At 45.8% G+C, this 24875-nt stretch overlaps 1 protein-coding gene across 1 annotated transcript in view; it reads right to left on the bottom strand.

Moving 5' to 3' along the window:
* Nucleotides 1-519: 519 nt before the first annotated feature.
* The window catches only part of PGRMC2 (progesterone receptor membrane component 2), a 93159-nt gene continuing 68803 nt past the window's right edge, over nucleotides 520-24875 (bottom strand). The window contains exon 3 of the mRNA XM_086962178.1: nucleotides 520-1694. Within this exon, the coding sequence (XP_086818304.1) occupies nucleotides 1597-1694 (98 nt within the window). The 3' untranslated portion in view covers nucleotides 520-1596. The remainder of the gene's footprint in view (nucleotides 1695-24875) is intronic.

The following is a 24875-nucleotide window of genomic DNA, read 5'->3' as shown; positions in this document are numbered from 1 at the left end:
GAATAGGTTCCCGTCTTCCTGAAATCATGCAGTCTGATTTGAATCCGAATGCATATTTGAACCTTAATGCATATGTCATCAGAAGGTGAGAAAGAAACCGTCAAGCAACAAAAAACTCCAGGGTGGTTTATAACCTTGAGGACGCCTTCAGTATCGGGAAGGTGATATGTACTAAGTACTTATCTTTAAAAAAATACTTGCCAATTTCAGAGGTTATTTAAATGGTTAATAGAAAAGAACATTCAGTGAAGCACTTTCGAGATCTTCCATGAGTAAGCAGAAGGTCCCTATGAGCACATACGTTAATAAGTCAAACCATTGAATAAAGGTTTAACTTAAAAAGCAAATCTACACTTCAATTCTGATCAGTTTTAAATAAGCGCACAACCTTTCCGAATGGACACAAATAGTTGTTTGAAACAGCATTCACTTGGAACAATTCAATCATCAATTTGGTGCCTTTATTCTGTATACAAACATATTTCATGACAACATTAATAACTTGCCAAAACAATTTCATTTATTGACAAAGCATCAGGTTTATTTATACATGCTTTATTAAAATGGTACTCCTATTTACAATATCTGCTGAAACTATACTTTCCAGCTCTCACACTCACTCACACATACTGTCCCACACAGATGTGAAGGTTAAACTCCCAAATGTTAGGTAGCTCTTGGATTTTGTTTAAAAGACAAAAATAAAGCATAGAGGGGGAATGCATTTGGCCATTGTATGCTAATTAGATCTGTGCTAATTAACATATGGCAGTAACACTGAGTATTCCTTTTACAATCTATTTACAGAGTGACAATAAGGTCTTCCAGTCAATACTGACTAACCCACCTTCAATTCTCCAACTCCTGCAGTGACTAGTATACATTGGGAATTCTCATGAGAACAATTCAAGTGTTTTTAAGAGAAATAAGGCACAGTTAATAGATTTGATTGGTTGATGCATTGGGAGTAATGAGTGTCTCTGGAATTTGAGGGCTGAAAGAATAGTTCTATACAAGTTCATTTGATTACCAAGCTTGACCACTCACCTCCCCAACTGCAGCACATTTGAGACAAAGTTGCCCAGAAGGTCTAGAAAAGTCCATGGACAAACAAGCTTGGAAATTCACATTTTTAACACCAGTTTTCAGTAGTGCAAACTACATGTAGTTAAGTACATGAATATCAAATGAGTATTTAAATGCTGAGAAAAAAAAAATACAATACAGCATGTGAATAGGTTTCCAAGAAGAACAGCTTGTTTTTAGACCATGTGAACACGAACTCATTCGCCTTACTAAAAATAGTGATAACGTGTATATATTGTGTTGATTCTCATAATCCACGGCGCTCATCATTAAGTTTTACCAGACAAAACAACCGCAACAGAGAACAAATATTTGGCAGCATAAACTTTAAACGCCAAGTATTAAAAGTTTTCTTGCAATAGTACATTGCTGTACTTTCTTTGTACAAAATTTCGTGAATAGTCTGCAGAAGATATCCTGTACCAAAACACGTGGGATGTTTTTTGATTGGGAACTGGGGGAAAAGACGTTGCAGTTCTGAAGGCCCCTAACTTTGGTTATTTACACAGTTCAATCTTGCTTCGGATGATCTTTAGTATCTTCCTCATCTGTGTATTCTGATGGTTCCTCTCCTGGTTTGAGAAGTCGACCTACATAGTCATATTTTTCTGAAAAATAAAGTTTGCTTATAAGTGCACACATATAGGCAATTTACAACAAAGAAAATTACTTTGCATGGCATTAGAAAAATAAAATCGATGTTACTTCATGAATCAACTTTATTAGTGAATACACTGGAATTTCCACACAAGGGTACTTCACATCGAACAGTTGTTTAAATACAAAAATGACATCAGCTTTTCATGTCGATTTAAAGCAGCGCAGTCAATTAGGGGAAGCGTTTTAAAAGAGTATGGTATTGGGTTCAGATGCGGATATTTGGCTTTGAGTGGGTTTCTCATATCTAATCAGCACATATCCGCTCTAGCAAAGGACTATCAATTCCTACATATACCTGCCTGAAATTGCTTCAATTTTGCATGCACTTGTATGGACCTTCACACACACAATTATTTTTTCATGCCCATCCCCCACTCTCGTATGCAATAAATATGTGACTACCAGCGTCTGGTCGTGCATTCGCTAGTTTCAGCCAGAGACTGTGGCCAGCTCTTCTTTGGCTCCCTGCAGCATGCCCGAATCTAAACATAATTACTTCCATCTCAATTGTGCCTGCTCCTCCAAGCATATCGCTATATGATCCGGGTCATTTCTACTTGTGCCCGTTTGCTGCTCCTCGTACATGTCTCTGCAGGTCTATCAGTGTGTTTGTGTGTCTATTACTCTGTATGTCCACCACTGGATGGGACAGTGGCTATTCTTTACACTGCTCCAGAATCTGCCAGTCACTGCCTATGTTTTAACAAACATTTACATTTTTGGCAGCCTAACAGAAGATTACTGGTCACACTTCATTTAGTTTCTTTTTTATAAAAAAAGCCAATAACTAACAATAAAGGGTAATTACTAAACAATAGTGGTAGGAAAACCCTGACAAAGCTTTCCGTAGACCAGTGCAGACCCAAGAAATGGAAAGCGCTCTGCTCTTTCAACGGGGCATATGTCACCATCAGAGTCCCTTCATATCCAGTCAGCAACATCGGAGCCAGTTTATTTTTACTGTAAAATAAGGGTCCTAGCTACGAATCTACTAATAATCCTAACTTTCGTTTTTACCTCCAGGGAGGTTGAGGTCCCCTGGAAGAGAGCATTTGCTGCTTACTGGTAATATTTCCTTCTTCTCAGGGGATCTTCATTTTCAGTCAAACACCGAATAGAGAAGTGAGCCTGTCCTTCATAAATGCACAAGTTACTACTTGTGTAAAGATACATCTGTAAGATCTGTAAGAGACATTAGTTAGTGATAGATTCCTTACCTTAGAATTCCCCAGGCATCAGATTGGATCCGGAAAGTTTTGCTTAGCAGTACTTCTGCACGTCAGTAGGTGGCATCCTGCGGCTCCGCATCCGTCGCTGGCATCATATGCGCCGAGATAACGTCACAGAGGCTAATTAGGCGCCACCCATGCCCGCTGGCATCAGTTCTGTACATGACTTTCCGCGCCAGGAACGCAGAGCCATGCAAGAAACTGACCACTGGTGCATTGAAAGTAGGGCCCTGAAAGGGCTGACCTTAACCCTAGTTATAAGTTCGCAGAACAGGGAGGATGGGAGGGCAGTAAGGAATCTATCTCCAACTAATGTCTCTTACAGATACATCTTTACTTGTGCGTCTGAAAGAGAAGTTAGTGAAAGATTCCTTACCTTAGAATAGATCCCCCAGTAATACCAACCCGGTGGAGGGTCTGCGAACAGGATTACATCAGAAAGTCACGTAGAACAGAACGGCCAGAGAAGCAGTCTCTTCGGATTTGACTGTCATGGCAGTAATGCTTAGTAAACATGTCAGCGAGGCCCCAGTAGCTGCCTGACAAATGTCCTACAAGGGAACGCCACTTCCCATGGCAGTAGAGGTTGCCGTTGCCCTGGTGGAATGGGCACGCAGCCACACAGGAGGCTCCTTCTCAGCCAACGAGTAACAGGCTTTGATGCAGAGAACGACCCACCAAGAGATGATCAGTTTGTGCACGGCCAGACCTTTTTTGGCACCCACATAGCCAACAAAGAGCTGGTCATCCACTCGGAACTGCTGTGTGCGCGTCATAAAATGAGAGCGTACGTTTTGGGTCCAGACGGTGGAGCCTCTCCCTCTTTCGAAGGGTGCGGAGGCGGAAAGAAGGTGGGCAAAGTGATGGTCTGCCCGATGTGGAAGAGTGTAACAACCTTTGGAAAGAAGGAAGGAAGGACGGGTCCGTAAAACCACCTTCTCCGGATGAACGGAAAGAAGGTTTTGAAGAAAGGGCCTGTAGCTCACTCACTCTTCTGGCAGAGGAGAAAGCTACCAGGAAAGCAGTCTTTAGAGTAAGACGACGCAAAGGACAGTTATGAAGAGGCTCAAACGGAGCACACATCAGTTATGTCAAGACAAGGTTTAAGTCTCATTGAGGCCTTATGAACAGCACGGGAGGAAACGTGTGCGTAATGCCTTTCAGGAAACGGTTAACAAACGGGGACTTAAAAAGAGAGGGCTGATCAGGAAGCCGCAGAAAGGCGGAGATGGCAGAAAGATTACCCTTGATCGTGCCCAGAGCAGAGCCCTGCTGGGCAAAGGAGAGAAGGAACAGAAGAACTTCGGAAAGAGGGGCAGAAAGGGGGATCCACAGACTTATCTGTGTACCATGCCACAAACGTGTTCCACCTGGAGGCGTACACCGTTTTTGTGGAGGTACACCTGGCTGCCAAAATGACATCACAGACTTCAGGAGGAAGATCGAAAGCTGTCAACTATCGCAGCTCAATCTCCACACATGGAGGTTGAGGGTGAACAGGTTCGGATGGAGGACCGTCCCCTGCTGCTGCGACAGAAGATCCTTCCAAAGAGGCAGTCAGATCGGGGGAAATCGATCGCCATGCTCAGTAGCTCGGGATACCAGTATCTTCGTGCCCAATCCGGAGCCACAAGGATGACTTGGGCCCGGTTGGGCCGAATCTTCTTCAGCACTCTGGGCAGAAGTGGTATAGGCAGAAAGGCGTACAACAGACCGTAGCTTCACTCGCCACGAAAAGCTTTGCAGAGCGAGTGCCACCTTGGAAATTCCAACGCGCAGAATTGATGACATTGTGCATTCTCTTCAGTGACGAATAAATCTAACCAAGGCTCTCCCCACTGCAGAAAGAGACCTTGCTCCATGTCCGAGTACAGACGCCATTTGTGATCCATCAAGCATCGGCAGCGGAGTCAGTCCGCCCTGGCGTTCAGAGAACCTGCCTGGTGTTGAAACCACCAAGACAATGCCCTGATGTTCCAGCCACGTCTAGAGGCGCAGAGCCTCCTGACATAGGGTTTACGACCCCACCCGCCCTGTTTGTTGCAATACCACATGGCGGTGGTGTTGTCCGTGAACACCTGCACTACACCCAGACAGAGGGAAGGAATGCCTTCAGTGCAAGTCGGATCGCCAAAGTTTCAAAAGGCTGATATGGAGCCGGGACTCCGCCGGAGACCAGAGGCCTCTGATCTGATGCTGTGCCCACTGGAACTTCAGGTCCCACTGCAGAGCCTGCATATGCCATTCGGCATGTTGCACAAGCAGGATGCATGAGGCCATCAGGCCCAGGAGCCGGAGGGTCATCCTGACTGAAACCCGGGATAGAGGCTGAAAGATCGGAATCATAGCCAGAATATCCTGGACTTGCTGCTCCGGAGGGTAAACCCGAAACTACGTCGAATCCAGTACCGCTCTGATAAAAGGGAGCTTCTGAGAAGGACTCCGGTGAGACTTCGGCACATCGATGGGGAACCCCAACAAATGCAGGAAGTCGGCCGTAGTCTGAAGGTGGGTGACAACTGCCTGGGGCGAGCCCATCTTCAACAGCCAGTCGTCGAGGTAGAGGAAGGCTGACACCCCTGACCTGCGCAGGTGAGCTACAACCACCGCCATCACTTTCGTGACCACCAGAGGGGTGCTAGTAAGGCCGAAAGGGAGCATGGCAAACTGAAAATGCTCCTGGCTAACCGTGTACCGCAGGTAACGCCAGTAGGACGAGGATTTGAAAATATGCGTCCTGCAAGTCCAATGCAACCATCCAGTCTCCAGGGTCGAGGGCAGCCAAGACCTGAGCCAGAGTCAACATCTTGAACTTCTCCTTCCGGAGGAAGCGATTGACGTCACTGAGGTCCAAAATGGGGTGCAAACCCCCTTTGTCCTTCTTGGAGATCAGAAAGTAGTGGGAACAACGTCAAGGTAGGTGAAAAAATGTGATGGGGAAGACCAAGCATATTACTGTTCATGGAGCGTGAGAACATTGAAGCATACAAGACGTTCTGCTTTAGTGTCTGTAGGAGAGCGAGGATTTTTTCGATGTGACCGCTCAGTTGCTATAGGAGATAGAGGCACCGGTGTAGTAATCTGAACAGAAGTTTGAGTGTTAGGGGTTTGGAAGGGCACGCAGAGGACCTTCTGGTGGGCCAGGTAGAAATGAGATAATGCAGATCCCCTCGATAAAGGTGTAGGAAAGATGTACCAAAGGCATTATCTACTAATAAGGTAAGTAACCCCTTGTACACCTCAATTCCGATGTATTAAGTAGTAGTCTCTTTTTCAAGTGGTGGACTAATTCAGGAGACATGTTTAATTATCTGCTCAATGTCTAGGTCTTTGAAGTCAATGTTCCAATAGCTAGAAGTGCTTAGATGTCCAGCATCTTGGCAGTGTACTTGGCTTCCATTGCAAACATGTCACTACTATGTCAGCACTGTATTATGAACCTGAAATGGGACTGGCTACACTTTACTTGCTGCGGTCTTCATGGATCATCCTCCGAGTCTCTCTACACAATGCAGCCCCACTGTAGAAGCCACAGCTCTGCCTAGGGAGTATGTTGTGTCCAGCTCACATTGGATGACAAATTTTGCTGAATCATATCCATGCACGAAAGCTTGATTGAGGATGGAATAGCCCTCCACAGGAAGTATAGGAAGAAACTGCAATGGCGTCCCACAGTTCATGGGAGTAATCGCCCAAGAAATATGCAGTGTTCACCCACCACAAAACCAGGCTTGTGGAAGAAAAAAAATATGCTTCTCTGAAGGTACCCAGCCTCGTGGATTCCAGGTCCAGAGGGGTGGAAGAGAGCACATCTGGGTTGACCTTAGAAGTTTAGGCCTGCACAACCAGGTTCTCAGGGTACGGGTGCTCTGAGAGGAAGGCTGGGTCTCCTGGGGAAGGATGATGGCGTTGGGCAATCATGCGGTGCACAGAAGCCCCTCTGCAAGGTTTAGCCCAGGTTCCCAGGAGAACACTGAAGGGGAGTAAGGGCTCTGTGAAACCTGCTCCGGGGTGAAGCACCTCAGTCACGACATTAGTACTGACCTCGCCTGCTGGCAGCTGCAGGTCAAGGGCCTCCCCTGCTCTGTGCATCACAGTGGCAACGGATTCACCTTCCTCCCCGACCAGGCATGCTAGAGTTTAGAGACATATCCAACCCACTGGCATCTCTCCGCTTCTCATACCAGTTTTCAGATGGAGCAGGGTCCTCCTCTCCACAGGAACAAACCCTATCTCCTCTCCTCTCCCCCTTCATGGAGGAAGGGGCTATCAAGAGACAGGAAGTACAGAGGTTGGTAGGGCCTGGTCAGCACCAGCAACTAAGTCAAGCGCGCCAGCTCAGAGTAGGGGTAGTGATGGTTTGAAGGGGGGACCCATAAGTCTGGTTAAGGATATATTTAGATTCCAGATTGGTGCTGGACGAATGGAGGGTGTAATAACTTAATTCCCTCCATAAAAAAGCTTTGACAACTGAAATTTTAAACAAAAACATATGCTTTCTGTTTTGCATATTCGCAAGTGCTGCTAAGCGGAACCGAACGGAAGTGTAGGCGAGGCCTGCCTGTTGAAGGTAGAGTAGGTAATAAATATGATCTTGTACTGTAGGTGAGAGATCTTGGATCGGTTATGTTAAGCACTAGGGCACCAATCTTTTCCATTTTGCTGCGTAGCATGCTCATGGGGGTAGGCTCATGGGCTTGTTTAAGAATGGTCTTATATTCTTGTGGAAGATTTAGGTATCCAAACTCTAGGATTTCATTACGCAACTAGCTAGATTGAGCTGCTTGGGGTTGGGGTGTCTGACCCTGTCCTGCTCCTGAGTTAGGTGTGACCAGATTGGAAACTTCTCGTGCAACACAACTGATAGCTGTGTCAGAGTTGAGAAACATGTGTGTTGAGCCCATGTTGGGGGGCTATTCGGATTAATGTGAGGGATTTTTGCCTGAGTTTCTGAACCATGCACGAGAGGAGTGGGAGAGGAGGAAAAGCATAGGCAAATATCCCTGACTAATCGATCTATAGGGCCTTGCCCTTGGACCGAGGGTGAGGAAACCTGGAGGCGATGCTTTGGCATTTTTTGCATTCTGCTGTGTGACAAAGATCTTCCTCCAGGGTTTCCCATTGTTGGAAGCAAGAGTGGAATAATGTTGTGTTGATTTCCCAGTTGTTTACCGATTACATTCTGCTGAGCATATCTGCAAAATCATTGTCCACCCCGGTAAGCATTCTGCTAGGAGGTGGATGTTGTGATGTGTGTCCCCATGCCATTTGCACTGTGCTAGACGAGATAGCTGAATGGATCGTGTTCATCCCGGTTTTTGTATGCAATAGATGGAAGTCAAAATGTCTGTGCGGACTACAACCACTTTGTGTTGTAGATGTTGTTGGAAAGCTTGAGAGTCATTGAATCGTAGGAAGCTCTAGATGAATGTGTAGAAACGTTTCCACTGGAGACCACTGATCATGCGCTGAGATCTTGTATGTCCACTCCACAACCGTTTAAGGATTAGTCTGTTGTAATGCTTACTTGCAGAACTGGGGATTCGAAGGGCTGACCTGCAAAGAATTGTTGCAGTTCCACCACTGCAGACAGCAATGAGTCGCCAAACCCATTAACACTCGATCTTGTAGGTGCCCCTCCGCCGGTTACTATTGCCACTGTCGACATGGTCATAGGAGGCGTATGTGCAGTCGTATATGTGGCACTATGGAAATGCATGATGCCATTATACCTAGAAGGCTCATCACAGGTTTGACCGTAATGTGACGATGTGGCTAAAAAAAAGAGGCAAAGCTAGTTGGATCTTTTGTACTCATGCAGGACGGGGATACAGCTTTGCTGTGATCGAGTTTATTGTAGCCCAGAGGAAGAGCTGAATCTGCAAGAGTTTGAGGTGAGATTTGGTAACACGAGCGGATAGCCCAGATTGTGAAGAAGGCTGATTACCTTTGAGTGTCCTGCAGATGTTGTCTGCTTGAACTTTTAATCAGCCAACCGTCTAGAGAGGCAAACGTGTGACCCCACCCGCCGTTTCGCAGATGAGCAGCAACTACATTTTGTAAATGCTCTTGGTGCAGTAGTTAATCCAAATGGCAAAATCTTGAATTGATAAGGTCATGCCGAGGTGCTGGGTGTATTGGTATGTGGAAATAGGAGTCTGAGGTCTATGGCTCTCATGAAATCTTCTAGCTGAAGCAGCAGTATGAATTCCAGCAGTGTCACCATGCGCGTAGCTAGATAAAAAGGAAAGAGACAAAAAGTGGATGGCGCAGCTACCGACGGGCAATGCTTCAGTAGCAACTGACCAGCGCGCAATAGTAGATATGTTAGGGCAACACTTCCAGCAAGTCTACACATCTCTAACAGAGGACTGTAGAAGAAGCGCTGACCTATATAAAAGATATTGCAATGCCTAAACTTATGCCAGAGATGGCCCTTGAACTGGAGGCGGACCTCACAACCGACGAGCTGCAGGTGGTGATTGGCTTGTTACAATCTGGGAAGGCGGTAGGGCCTAATGGCATTCCCATAGAGCTTTATAAAAAAACAGCGGGTATAGTGGCACGCATATGCTAAATATGTACCGTTACAGTCTACAGACAGGTGAGTTCCCATTGGATCAGCGTCTGGCCACAGTGGTGGCGATCCCAAAGCCAGGGAAGCCGCCGGAGGACTGTACCTCTTATCACCTCATATCCTTAATAAACGCAAAGGCCAAAATTCTAGCAAAATTCCTTCCTATCAGACTGACTCCACACCTCACAACCCTGATTCACCCAGACCAGTCTGGGTTCATGCCCAATAGAAATACAGCATTAAACTTGCGACGTTTACATGGAGTGATGGCCCGCAAGCCCTATCTCCAGGAGCCGGCTGTTCACCTGTCGTTGGATGCTCATATGGCGTTCGATATGGTGGAATGGCCCTACTTGTTCGCTGTGCTGCAGCACTTGGGCTTCAGCCCAAAGTTCTACGCTTGGGTGCGTCTTCTGTACACAAAACCACTGGCGCACGTGACGGCTAATGGTCATATATCCCACGACTTTCCATTGACCCGGGGCACGCGTCAAGGCTGCCCACAGTCATCGCTGCTTTTCGCTCTAGTGTTGGAACCGCTGGCAGCATGGATCAGAAGGGAGCCAATGATACGAGGTAATAAGTGGACGGAAGAATGGGAAGACCGCATCTCGCTATATGCGGACGACGTTTTACTCTACCTGGCCTTCCCTAAGTGGTCGATTCTGGTACTCCTGAATACATGTGAACTCTTTGGGCGAGCTTCAAGGTACACAATAAATTGGTCAAAATCAATACTTTTTGTGCTCCATGGTCCACCGCAGCAGCTCCCAAAGAACTGCACGCTGCAGGACTCTGGAGAGGCCTTTAAATATCTAGGTATCTGTGTCACAGCGGACCCAGGCAAGTTTATAAAAAGGAATCTAACGCGCCCCCCCCCCCCCCCACCCCGAGCGTTTAAAAAGGAATGCAGCTCTTCCGCTGACATTGTTGGGAAAGGCGGTGCTTTTTTAAAATGATGGCGCTGCCTCGTTTCCTCTACGCGTTAGAAAATACCCGTACCCAGTGCCAGCGGATTATTTTTAAAAAAATAGCTGCTCAGGTTTCGGGGCTGTTATCAGGGAACAGACCTGCGTGCATAGCTCAGTGTATATTGACTAGAGGGTGGTACAATGGCGGCATTGCACTCCCTGACATACAGCTATATCATTGGGCGGCCCAACTGAAGGTAGTCAACCAGTGGGCACATGCCCCACAGATATATCCGGCTTTTAAGGCAGATAGGAGCGGGCTGGGGGTTAAAGGCATGATGTCGGCACTCTACAACAGGAAACAGACGCCAGCGGTTGTTGGTCCCACAAGGCAGACGGTCCACATATAGTATGAAGCACACGCTAAACTAGGCTGGAAGGGAATAATAACCCAGCTTACCCCTCTATGGGACACACAATGCTTGGGCAGCCTTTGAAATTACAAAGGATTTGATCAATAGGACGCAATCTGTATTTCCACTGTAGGCGACATGTGGTACAAAGGGGAGGTAAAGACATCTGAATGTCTCCAAAAACAATTATGAGCAAGCGCCTTCTGAAATCTTAAAGTATATACAGATAAAACATGCGTTACAGGCTGTCTTAACATCCAACTCTGAGGTGCCAGAGGCCACCCCCCTGGAGGACAGACTACTGACAGAGTACATGCAGAAGCAGGAGTCTTCCCTCACCTACCGCAAATTAGTAAACAAATTGCCTGACCCAAACGTGTCACTTAGAGAAAAGTGGTCTCAAGATGTGGGGGACTTCAAAGACTCCGAATGGCAGGAGGCGACGACCTCCCCGAGGGAGGTGGGTATACCCTCAAGACTCAAACTGGTACAGCTCAAAATTTGACATAGAACATATTATACGAGACACACACTACATAAAATAGGGACAGCATCGCACCCGTACTGCCCAAGACGATATGGGGAGGAGGGTACGTTCTTCCACACTGTGTGCGAGTGTCCGAGGATAATGGAGTACTGGGTGAAAGTAATGAGGACCATCTCACAGAATGTGGAGGTATTGTTAACGCCGGAGCCCAGACGATGCTTACTAAATGTGCGGGAACCGAATGATCTTACACGCCCGGCGCAGACGTGGGCCACACAGGGAATAATAGTAGCGAAGAGGAATATAGCGCAAAAGTTGGGTGCGGGAGAGTCGCTAAAACGCACTGCATGGTATGGGGATCTAGATACAGCCATGGTGGCCGAGAAAGCAGCATTTATTAATAGAGGCTGTCCTCAGAAGTGGAGCAGGGTATGGGGGGCCTGGAACAAATTCAAGGGGTACATTTGTGAGCCACCAAGGACACAGGAGGAAGGGGAGTCGGTAGATGACAATGATGGGGGGACGTGAAGTTCTTAGAGGGATGCTGTACTCTGCTATACTGTGTGTACCATTATTACAACCACTGCCAAAATGCCGAAGTTGTCAGAATCGATTGTCTGTATGTACTACTTGACCAACATGTGCCTTGCTTATCACAATAAAAAGTAAAAAAATAAATAAATAACTGTACCAAAAGAACCACAGACAGAAGGGGGTACCTTAGTAAGTGCATTAGAGAATGGTCAGGATTTTTCAGGGAACACCATCTTAAATTTGATAAGCACTCTATAGTTATGACGTTAGACTGTTTACTCTGGGAATCTTGCATGGATGTCACAAGAGTATGAGATCACTGAAGGATTGGCAGTTGGAAGAGACCAGTAGCAGAGGGTTCATCTGGTAGGCTGCAGAGATACCACTCTTAAAAAAGCGGTCTACTCCACAAAATACTTTCAACATAAGCTCATACAACATAAATGGCAGCAGAGCGTAGTCCAAGAAAAGGGTAATCTGATCACTTGCCCCTTAAGTAGGGGGAAAAAAGTTTGAGCTGAGCTTAGCATCTTCATGGCGATCAAATAGCAATCTGACAGCCTATCATCAAGTGACTTCTCAAGAGTGTGAGTAAACTGTAACTTTAAGTATAAAGTCATTGGCACCTCTACAAGTTGCATTTCACTAGCATTAGCTTGCTTCAGAGAATGAGCACTTCCTGTACAATGCTTCCCTCTCGGAAAGCTCCTCAAGAATAGGTCTTTCTGCTGGGCACGTCTCCGGTTGAAAAGTAGGCATTCCTCTTCCCCACCGGATCATTGTATAAGGCATTGAAAATCCTTCCGAGGTTTGCCACCAGATTTAGTGTGACATGAGCGCTTCTCATTAGAGTATAAGAGGCAGGAGCAAAGAAAGCCACGATCCACTGTTACAAAGCCCTCTACATTTCAGTTATTGATCTATTTCTAAAAATTATAGCAATGGATCAAGGCTCCAACTGATGTGACTGAGTCCACTACAGCCCTAGGCTAATTGACCTTACTTGACCATCACATGCAAGATATTGGTTTTATCCAATCAAACCTGCAATGAAGAACCAGCAAAAGAAGTCTATACATGAGGCTCCTGGAAATCAATCTTGGACCTATTCAAGCAAGGACTGTTGCTTTCTAAGTTTTACATAGCATCCAAGCATCCACGGAGTCAGGACTCTCTGCAAAGCCTGGTCCCGCTCATGCACACACATCCTCCCTTTCACCCAAATATTCTCACTCCACCAAAGATTGGTCTAGGCAGCACTTGAAATGGTCCCAGAGAATCATTGAGGACTCCCCGGAAGACTTCAGCTGTGAAGGCAACTTAGAGGAACCTCCAGTTGAAGAAACCGAAAACTTCTGAGCATATTCCACAGAATTTAGATGGTACTAACACATTAAAAGAGCAGAATTGTTTCCAAAGACTTAAGCAGATCATGTGCCTAAGAAGGAACCCTTGCACATTGAGGAAGATGGCGCAACTCAAAGCAATATATGATATTTACATATGTGAGCACCCCAAGTGAAAAGGCAAGTATAAGGTCCCAACAACACAGTGCCAGAAGGAAAATGCTACTTACCAGTATGCATCTGTTCTTGGCATGTAGGGCAGCTGACATTCATATCTTAGCATTAGATCGCCGCCTAGTGTTGGGTCCGGATGATTGCACCTTGTTGTCTTGGAAGAGTCTTCGAAGTATCACAAGATAGGTGACTCCTGTCCTGGACTGCAGTGCACATGGGCATCTTCTCCAACTTCAGATTGTTTTTCGCCAATGTGGCAAGATAGAGTATAGGAAAGTAAGGGATGACCATGTAAATGTATTCAAGAAGATAACCATGTTGCTGTGACAGGCACCGGGGAGGAGGGTGGGCGATATGAATGTCAGCAGCCCTACATGCCAAGAACAGATGCATACTGGTAAGTAGCATTTACCGTTCGAGGCATGTGGGCTGCTGAATTCATATCTTAGCATAGACTGTATAGCAGTTTCTCCTCTAGCGGTGGTCGCCTGTACCAGCTGTAGTGGTTTGAAAAATAGTTTTAAGCACAGCCTGGCCCACAGCAGTGTGTTGCTTAGCTTGCACGTCAACACAGTAGTGTTTAATGAAAGTGTGTATGTAGCTGCCCTACATATGTCTTCTAAGTGAATATTTCCTAGGAAAGCCATGGATGCCCCCATTTTACACGTGGAGTGTGCTTTTTGGGGAACTGTTAAAGTGCGCTTTGCCTTTTGATAGCATATTTGAATGCATTTAACTATCCATCTGACTATTCCTGACTTGGAAATGGGATTGCCTTTATGTTCAGCCACGGATTGCGGGTTTTGAAAGAAAACTGGCAATTCTATGGACTGATTGATGTGGAAAGTAGGTATGACTTTGGGCATGAATTTAGGGTGTGTACGAAGAACTACTTTATTGTGGTGTATTTGCATGAAAGTTCGCGAATGGTTAGTGCCTGTAGCTCACTCACTCGCCTGAGGGAGGTAATAGCAATTAAGAATGCCGCCTTCCATGTTAAGAATTGTAGTTCCCATGAATGAAGTGGTTCGAAGGGTGGTCCCATGAGTCTGGTAAGTACTAAGTTTAAGTTCCAGACTGGAGAGGGTGGATGCCTTGGAGGGATAACTCTTTCGAGTCCCTCCGTAAAGGCTTTGATGGGTGGGATTCTGAATAAGGACACATGTTGTCTGTTTTGAAGATAGGCTGCTACAGCGGCAAGGTGTAGCCTTACGGATGAGTATGCTAAGTTACATCTCTGAAGATGTAGCAGGTAACATTAAATTCTTGAAAGAGGCATCCAATGGATTGATTTGGTTATTACAACAAATTACAAATCTTTTCCATTTAGATGCATAGCATGCTCTGGTAGTGGGACGCCTTGTTTCCTTGATAATGTTCATACAGTCTGGAGGCAAGTTAATAATAATAATAATAAAATAATAAAGGGGTTTGTAGAGCGCATGGTGACGCCTCCCGGCGTATCCCCGCGCTGAGGAATAGAGTCAGAGATCAGAGGAGGGGAAGAGCCTAAAGGGCAAATAGGTGCGTTTTTAGAAGTTTCCTGAAGGTGGCTTCATTTTTTGCTAACCTAATATTGATGGGAAGGGTGTTCCATTTGGTTGCTGCCAGGGAACGAAAAGACCGACCTCCCATTCTGGATTTTTTTATACGGGGGATCATGAGGAGGCCCTTTCCCATCGAGCGAAGTGCTCTGTTAGGCTCGTATGGGACAGCTAGGTCAGACAAGTAGGACGGTGCACTGTGTTAAGATATCCGAACTCTAAGACCTCAGGAGCCAGATCGCTAGGTTCATCGGATTGGGATCTGGGTGTCTGTTTTCTCCATGGTCTGTGTTAGCAGTTGTGGTGAGAGGCACAGTCTTTGGTGTGGAACTACTGAGAGTTCTAGGAGCGTTGTGTACCAAGGTTGTCTTGCCCATGTGGAACCAACCAGGATCATCGTGAGAAATTGTTGTCTCAGTTTGCGTGCCACTAATGGGATCAGTGGGGTTGGTGGAAAGGCGTATGCAAATCTCCCCGAAGAATTCATCCATATCGCATTGTCTTGTGACAATAGGTGTGGGAACCTGGCAGCGAAGAACAGGCATTTTAAGTTTTTGTTTGTGACAAACAGGTCTATTTCTGGATGTCCCCACTTTTGGAAGAATGGCTGGAGAACCTAAGGATGAATCTCCCATTCGTGTACTTGCTGACTGTGACGGCTTAATAGGTCTGCTATCTGGTTGTCTATTCCTGGGAAGTGTTCTGCCAGGAGATAGATGTTTTGTGGGATTGCCCACTTCCAAATGCTCTGCGGTAGGTGAGATAGTTGCAGAGAGTGTGTCCCCCCTGTTTTTGGATGTAGTACATGGCTGTCATGTTGTCCGTTCGGATTAGGACAGTCTTGTTGTGCAAGTATTTCTGAAAGGCTTTCATTGCTAGGAAAATTGCCAGTAACTAAGTGATTTATATGTAGTGTTTTTTGTTTGATTGTCCAGAGACCCTGGACTGTATATTGAAGGAGATGGGCTCCCCAACCTGTCAGTGATGCGTCCGCTGTTAGTACTACCTGTGAAACCGGCTCTTGGAACAGTCGCGCCTTGGAAAGGTTTTGTGGGTTCCACCACTGCAGAGCGGTAAGTGCGACTGTCTACCAACACTAGGTCTTTTAATTGTCCTTGAGCTTGGTTCCATTGGCGTGCTATACATTCCGGTAAGGGGCGCATTTGAAGTAGAGCATGAGGGACGATGAATATGCAGGAGGCCATCATGCCTATAAGCTGCATGAACACTCGTGCTGGCAGGGAGTGGTGTAGTAGAAATTTTTTGAATAAGATTGAATGCTAGCTATCCTGGCTGGATTTGGATATACCTTTGCTGTGGAGGTGTCTATTGTTGCTCCCAGATATTGGTGTATGTGGGACGGTTGCAGATGTGGTTTGGGGTAATTTATTGAAAACCCTAGACTGTGCAGTAGCTGGATTGTCTGTGAGGTATGGTTGGCACACTGTGTGTATGAGTTGGCTTTTATGAGCCAATCGTCGAGGTAGGGAAACACATGGATGTGTTGCCTCCTGAGGTGTGCTGCTACTACTGCTAGGCATTTTGTAACCACCCTTGGTGCCGTAGTTACTCCGAAGGAAAGAACTTTGAACTGATAGTGCTGACCCTCTATTGTGAACCTGAGGTTTTTCCTGTGGGCTGGACGTATAGGAATGTGAAAGTATGCATCCTTGAGGTCTAATGTGGCGAGGACGTCGCCTTGCTGGAGAAGTGGGAGTACATGTTGTATATTGATCATATGGAAATGATCTGAGAATATGTATTGGTTCTGAGGTCTAATATTGATCTGAGGGACCCGCCTTTCTTGGGGACGAGTAAGTATAGTGAATATACCCCTGTCCCTTGATGTTGCAGTGGGACTGGCTCTATGGCGCCCTTTTCTAGCATGGATAGCGCCTCCTGTTGTAACATTGTGATGTGTTCCTTTGACATTGGATGGTGTTTGGGTGTTATGTTGGGTGGAGTAGAAATGAGTTCCAGGCAGTAACCATACTGGATAATTTGTCTCACCCACCTGTCTGTAGTGATAGCATTCCAGACTTGTAGGAATTGCGTTACTCTGCCTCCGACTGGTGTTAAGTGGTCTGGAGGGAGTGTTAAGAAGTCACTGTTTGGTGGCGGTGGAGGCTCGGGTGTTATTACCACGGCCTCTACCCTTGTTATTGCTCCCTCTATTAACTCCTCTATTGGAGCCTCTATTAAAGGTGTCTTGTTTAGAGCTCTTGAATGATGAGGAAGTTTGAGATGTGTTGACGCTACCATAGTTTTGAAAGGATAAGCGACGAAAGAAGCTTCTAGACTGTTGAAATTGAAGTGCCCCCATGGACTTAGCGGTGTCAGTATCTTTTTTCATCTTTTCCAAGATGGTATCCATCACAGGGCCAAATAAGAAGTCCTGATTTATAGGCTGATTTGAGTATGGTAGACTGCACTTCATTTTTGAAACCTGAAATGCAAAGCCAGGCATGCCGGCGTAGCAATACACTAGTGTTGACAGACCTAGCGGCTGTGTCAGCTACATCAAGGGCGCATTTTATGGATGAGTTAGTAATAAATTTACCTTCCTATATTAAGTCATTTACTTTAGATTTATGGGGTTCTGGTAGGTGTTGTAACAATCCTTCCAGTTCGTCGTAGTGTGCTCTGTCATAGCGTGCTAGGAGAGCTTGGGTATTGGCAATCCTTCAGGTACTCGCTGCCTGAGAAGCTACTCTTTTCCCTGAGGCTTCTAAGATTTTAGACTGCTTGTCAGGAGGGGGAGCATCACCTGTTGTCTGTGAATTTGCTCGCTTCCTAGCATTAGATACTACTAGGGAATCTAGTGGTAGCGGAGTCCTGATGTATGATGGGTCTGTAGGGGCCGGTTAATACTTTTTCTCAATTCTTGGATTGAGGACACGCACCCTGGCTGGGTCTTTAAAGATGTCTGGTGCGTGCTTTAGTACTCCTTTTAGCATAAGGAGTATACGTACACTCTTCTCTGATGTTGGAAGGTGTTAAATAGAAAATCCTCCTCTATAGGGTCAGTGTGCATGTGAACCCCATGAAACTGAGCTGCTCTGTCCACTAGTTGGTTAAACCTGACAGTTCCGTCAGTAGGAGAAGGCTCTGTGGGGTATCAAGAGGGATCAGGTATGGGTTGTGTATCATATGTCATCAGTATCATTATGGTCACCCCATGTGTCATCCTGGTTTCCTGGATCGTCAGGTTGTGTAAAATCATCCCGAGGATCTCCTCCCCCCCCCCCCCATGTCTTCTTCCTCATCATAATGTATAGGTTAAGGAGAATATGGAACAAAAGGCATGTTATGAGTGAAAGGAGGGGGTGTGTAAGGTCTTGAAGGGGGTGTGCCAAAGTCCTTTTTCTTAGGAGAAACAAGAGAAGGGGCTTCAGTGTCAAGTCTTCTCTCATGTGTCTTGTAGACCGATATATGTCCTGTATCAGGGTCTATATACAGTCTGTGTTCTGAGCTCACTGGTTCTGGATAAAAAAGTTCTTCCTCCACTGTCCGTGGCTTCGGTGCCAAGGATTTTAGCTTGGACGTCTGCTTGTGTGGAGCTTTTTTCGGCTCGACTGATTGGTTTGGGTCGAGTGTCTTTTTAGGCTGGACGTTTGTATGATGGGCGACCGCCTCCGCCTCAACGACCGCCTCAACAATCTTCTCCGCCTCAACGACTGCCTCCGCCTCAACGACTGCCTCCGCCTCAACGACTGCCTCCGCCTCCACAATCTTCTCCGCCTCAACAATCTTCTCCGCCTCAACGACTGCCTCCGCCTCCACAATCTTCTCCGCCTCCACGATCTTCTCCGCCTCAACGACCTTCTCCGCCTCAACGACCTTCTCCGCCTCAACGACCTTCTCCGCCTCAACGACCTTCTCCGCCTCAACGACCTTCTCCGCCTCAACGACCTTCTCCGCCTCAACGACCTTCTCCGCCTCAACGACCTTCTCCGCCTCAACGACCTTCTCCGCCTCAACGACCTTCTCCGCCTCAACGACCTTCTCCGCCTCAACGACCTTCTCCGCCTCAACGACCTTCTCCGCCTCAACGACCTTCTCCGCCTCAACGACCTTCTCCGCCTCAACGACCTTCTCCGCCTCAACGACCTTCTCCGCCTCAACGACCTTCTCCGCCTCAACGACCTTCTCCGCCTCAACGACCTTCTCCGCCTCAACGACCTTCTCCGCCTCAACGACCTTCTCCGCCTCAACGACCTTCTCCGCCTCAACGACCTTCTCCGCCTCAACGACCTTCTCCGCCTCAACGACCTTCTCCGCCTCAACGACCTTCTCCGCCTCAACGACCTTCTCCGCCTCAACGACCTTCTCCGCCTCAACGACCTTCTCCGCCTCAACGACCTTCTCGGCCTCAACGACCTTCTCGGCCTCAACGACCTTCTTGGCCTCAACGACCTTCTTGGCCTCAACGACCTTCTTGGCCTCAACGACCTTCTTGGCCTCAACGCTCATTTTCGGCTCGACGACCTTTCTCGGCTCCGCTGCTGGTTTTGAGTCGACCGCTTTCTTGTGCTGGACGACTTCTTTCGGCCTCGATATTTTGCTCGGTCCTGAGGAACCGGAGGGCTTGGGTGTAGTCTTTGGAGCGGAGCCGGGGCTTCCGAAGCAATGTTTCGGTCGCGGCTAAGGCTTTTAGGCGATGCTTTGACCGAAGTCTTTGGTGGAGGTGGAGGCGGGGTAGGGGCTTTGGTACTCACGGTTTGCCCCGGTGTAATCTGGTCATCGAGTCCGACTGGTCCTCTACGGTGACAATCTCCAGGTCGCCAGAGCCCTCCGCCTCTGGAAGTTTAGGTTAGTCTTCGAATATGTTTTCCGGATCTGGTGCCTGTCGCTGCATCTCTTGTCGAGCAGCTCTTCGGTTCCGGATAGTCTTCTTTGACCGGAACTGAGCACAAGCTGGACAGTTTTCTTCGTTGTGCTCAGGAGATAGGCACCTGTTGCATACTCTATGCTGATCACTGTGTGGAAATTTGGATCTACACTATGAGCATCTTTTAAACGGGGTCCTTTCTATCAGCAGGAGGCCCACATGGCATCGATAAGACCCAACGGCCCGCGTCGACGACCAGAGAGGAGTGAAAGTGTTGTCGATTCAAGGAAAATCGAGCGGAAGACAATACCGACGAATGTAAAGGATTTAGGCCTAGAAAGTAGGGAAAACTTCGGTACCGAAGCTGGAGCTGTCGAAGTGCATCCGAACCCAATGGCGGAAAAAAGCAATCTGAAGATGGAGAAGATGCCCATGCGCACTGTAGTCCAGGGGAGGAGTCACCTATCTCGTGATACTTCGAAGACTCTTCCAAGAAAACAAGGTGCAATCATCCGGACACAACACTAGGCGGTGATCTAATGCTAAGATATGAATTCAGCAGCCCACATGCCTCGAACATCCAAATACAGCTATGAGATTTGCTCGCATAGTCCACCAAAACAACAGTAGTGTGGAAAGAATGAATCTTGCACCTTGGATGGCTTTAAAAGAGTTCTACTTACCCTCTTCTTCCATTGTTGAAGGCACAGGATGAGATCTTGGTCAGAAAACCAATGCAGGTTAGCAGAGAATGGACGACAATTGCTCTAATATTCCCAACAGCATACAAAGGTGATGAAGAAACCATATTAACCAAAGGAAAGGAAAATCCTGGCCGCCAAAAGGAGCCAAGGATCCCATTGAATATTCACAGCTGCCAAGTAGAGAGAATGGATTTAGATCAGAAAGCTAACAGTACTACAAAACTAGATCTGGGTGCAAGCCGTGGCATAAAGAAAGAGGAATTTAAAGTGTTTAATAAAGTAAATGAAGAGCAAATAAATGTGTGCTCCCGTCCTCAACTTGACAGCACCTTGGAAATACCATGAATTTGAAGAAAACGAAAAGAAAGTAGAAGTACTTCATAGATGTGTAACCTCTTATTTCCATCATCAGGTTTCCTCACATTTTATAATCTGTTAAACAGAATATCAAGCAAAATAGGAGGTAGAACTATTTTGATACTGCACACATTTTATTTTGCAGAGCCTGTGCTACAGCCATTACAGTAGTTACCTGCACATCCTGTAAGTGTCTGCTACAAGCAGCTGTGGGGACGGGTCACTTAATTCCTTAGGAATTCAGAGTTACACAATTTAAGGAATTGCAAAACCCATTTAAGGAAAGTCACTAGAAGATGTTTGCAGTGTTGTTATAACGGCTTATAAACTACTGCATCACATACAACCTTATTTTCCCCTGGCACCCCATTCTTGCCTAATGCTACAAGGTAAATCTATAGTTTCCCATTTTCAGGACGGGTATGTTGAAATGCAGTAGCAGGATAGAGTTTTCCTTCAAAGTACTTGTCCACTACTCTGAAAGAAAGGCAATAGTTCTATTGCATGTCATTATTTTACCTAAGAACTCCAACAATACAGATAGTAACTGCAGATTGTTTTTCATTTATCAGCAATCTTCTGAACATTAGAACACTTATTAGCCACAAAGTGACTAATTTCTTAGGAATAAAAAAAAAGGGCAACAAAAATCTTGACTGCAATGACCTTATGGTACCATCTTCTATGATTCCTCTCATCTGGAGTATTCTCATACACTTCCGCAATATGAGTATTTGGGGTGCATACCTCATTTTCTGTGGTAACATTTATGTCTAGGACAAAACTCAAAAGCAGTAGCCAACGTTCGCTGTAAAAAACTCATCCATCTCTTCAATTTGATATTACAACAATTTTTATCATAAAACCAGAGGTCATCCTTCAACTCGAAGGGTGTGGCCATCAAACAGATCATATCCTCATTTGGATACAGAAGGAAAGGTTGACCAGAGGCAGCAAAGACTTCCAAAACAAGCATGGAATACTACTTGCAAATGTCTGAAATCAGAAGAGTAAAGTAGATGTTTAGCCATTAGTTGAGGAAGCTACATCAATGCAGGCAGAGCTAGGGCAGCAGACCAGCCTACCATGGGAAAACGTAGACCGTCAGCATTAAAAGGGGAGAGGAGTGCTTGAAAGGAAGGGCACCCTGGTTTAGAACCACAAGATGATACATCAATTACAAGCTTTCTCGTACACAGTGGTTAGGTAAGGCAGATTGGTAGGCTTTCATCATACAACTCCTGATCTGTTAGCCCTATTTGATCTCACTAACTGGCATGAGAAAGTCCAGATGTTAACCGTAATGCTAGTTGTGCCTAGCATTACCAACACTCAGACGAAACGTAACTAATACATTACAAATACTAAGACATTACAACACAACAGGAATAACTTTGTTGCAGTTAAAGGAATCTGCACGCAACTCAACCCCCCCCCCCGCAAAAAATAAACAAGTTAATTCACTTTGGCTCCTTCGTGGAAAGTTTTGTACTGATTAGTCAAGCAACGGCCAAGAGAAAAGGGGTGCTCCTAAAAGTGTGATTTCAGATTTTAATTCAACTTGCTATACGGCAGAGAAAAAAATGGCTGAACAGAATTGCACAAAACTTGTCAGAAAGTCTACTTTACTTTTGTCATTTATGTCAATCTAGTCAGCCGTTTCAGAAATTAGCGATTAAAATGGGGCTTGGGTTGAGCATAAAGGGGTTAAACCTCAGTTTGATATACCTAGATGGCTGGCCCGAACAGTACCAAACTTAATATAAATACACTCGATTGGGAGCTTTTTCTCCTGTCAACCATGTCGGTTCTGGTTTCAGTTAGGTGCCCAACCGATATTGCTCATGGCTCAAAGCCAAGGGTAGTAGTCGTTTTCTGCCCAGTGTCTGTTCCATGGGGGAATTGACCGCTACGGAGGTGAGATGTTGAGTGTCCTGTGGTGTTATGGGTGCAGGTCAGGTCCTCTTACAAACCCCCACTTTACGAAAGTTATCCCATGCCTGGCCAACCACCGCCACCGGCCAACCACCACTGTGGCTTTAGAACATAACCTGGCTGCAAATCACACCATGTGGTCAACCTCTGCTGCGCATGGCCTTCGGCACTGCATGGGCGGGATGGGCACCAGCTCTGACTTATTTCACGGCCCTCCTAGGACCGAAGACAGTATGCAGCAGGGTTGAGTGCCATAAGCCAATCCTTATGCAATACAAATCACAGGGATTTGAACCAAAAAGCTACACCTACTCAAGGCAAGCAAAACCAGGAGAACTGCTTATATTTAGCCATATATTAGCACCTTCCCAGGAGTGCTGTATTCTACTGTACATATAAAACGTTGGATAAGTGTTAAGTCATCGTTGTAATACTTAATGTTTTAAAGAAGGCACATTTTCTTGCAGTGTGGTGCAAGGTTATCTGCATTCGTGCATGGCAGAAAAAGCCAGACACTGTTTTCTTTCGGGGGGAGGGGGTGGTATGTGTAGATATTTTTCTTTGGCATTTTGACAAAGCAGAGTACACAACGTTCGTATGCTGTACGAAGCTTTGCCAAAGAATATTAGACATTTTCCTTTAAAAGGTTCCACCATACTTTAGTCTAATATTTAGACACAGACATGAAGACTGTTTTTTTTAACATGGAAGGTGTTTTTAGCACAAACATTCTGATTTTTAAAACATTTGTTTTGTTTTTTTCCTGTACTTTTTCAATTTTGGGGTGAGGGGGTTCAATTAAAAATAAGAATAAAGAGGCTATCAAAAATTTAATCCAAATAAAACTCTTTTCCCCGATATAGAAATAAGTTTACAGCACTAAGGGCAGTACAATCCAATATTCGCATGCTCAACATTCTTTTGAGTGGCTAGGGCATATGGTGGTAGAGAGTCCGTAGGTTTAAGAAAAGGGAGAGGAGCAGAAGATATTCATGTGCCTCCATTGTCCTATGGTCTTCTCTTTGCATCATGCAGGTGTCATGCATTCAAGTGCTTCATCATTTCAGAAGTACCAAAGGAGTACTTCTTACTGGTACCCTTTCTGAACTCCTTCTGGCACACATTACATCACCAGCTTCTCAGGCACCTTCTATTATCCAGGAAGACTGGTAAAACATCGCCAAACAATGGACTCCAGATAGGATCTATGCTACTGGGCAACCAAATAAGGTAATAATGCATAACAACTGGTGCTGCGGAGAATTGCGCATAGTCTTGCAACAGGAGGAGGAAGCCACATTGGCGACGGTATAAAGTGGTGTCTGAAGGCACTTTCAGTCAGTGGTACCTCCTTAGATAATCAAGTCTATGCTCATTTCTTCAGACAGTAAGTCCAGCCTTGGTATCTTTGAAATATCAACTGTAGGTTAACAATACAGTGCACTCTGCATGCCCGTTCCTGCTTTGTTCTCTGGTGTAATAGCAAACGTACTACAGATTGGGACAAGCATCGTTGCAGTACAAGCACATAACACATTTGAGGCGGTCAGGCCGCTCCGTGTAGATGGATCGTTATCCAGTCCTAGGTTTTCAATTTACACACCATTGTATATTGCATTTTATGCAATAACATACATTTTGCGCATAATATATATATATATATATATATACACACACACACACACACATTAACACACAAACTCCCGACTCAACCGCCACCAGGACGACCAGGAATCAGGATACTGACCACACGGTAAGTAGGAATAAAGTGCTTCTTTATTATCTCAATACAGACATGACGCGTTTCGTCCGGTGCTCCCGGACTTGATCACATGACATCACATATATATATATATATATACACACACACACACACACATATATATACACACACATACATATATACACACACATACATATCTGCATATCTACATACATATATACACACACATATATATACACACACATACATAACATACATACATATATACACACATACATATATACATACATATATACATACATACATACATATTTGTGTGTGTGTCCTTTCAAAGGAATTACATATATTTCCTGTGCTGGTGACT

Source organism: Lissotriton vulgaris, chromosome 3_1, assembly GCF_964263255.1.
Source record: "Lissotriton vulgaris chromosome 3_1, aLisVul1.2, whole genome shotgun sequence".
In the NCBI taxonomy this organism is placed as follows: Eukaryota; Metazoa; Chordata; class Amphibia; order Caudata; family Salamandridae; genus Lissotriton; species Lissotriton vulgaris.
Note: the sequence above shows the minus strand (reverse complement) of the source record. Positions and strands in the feature narration are given on the sequence as shown.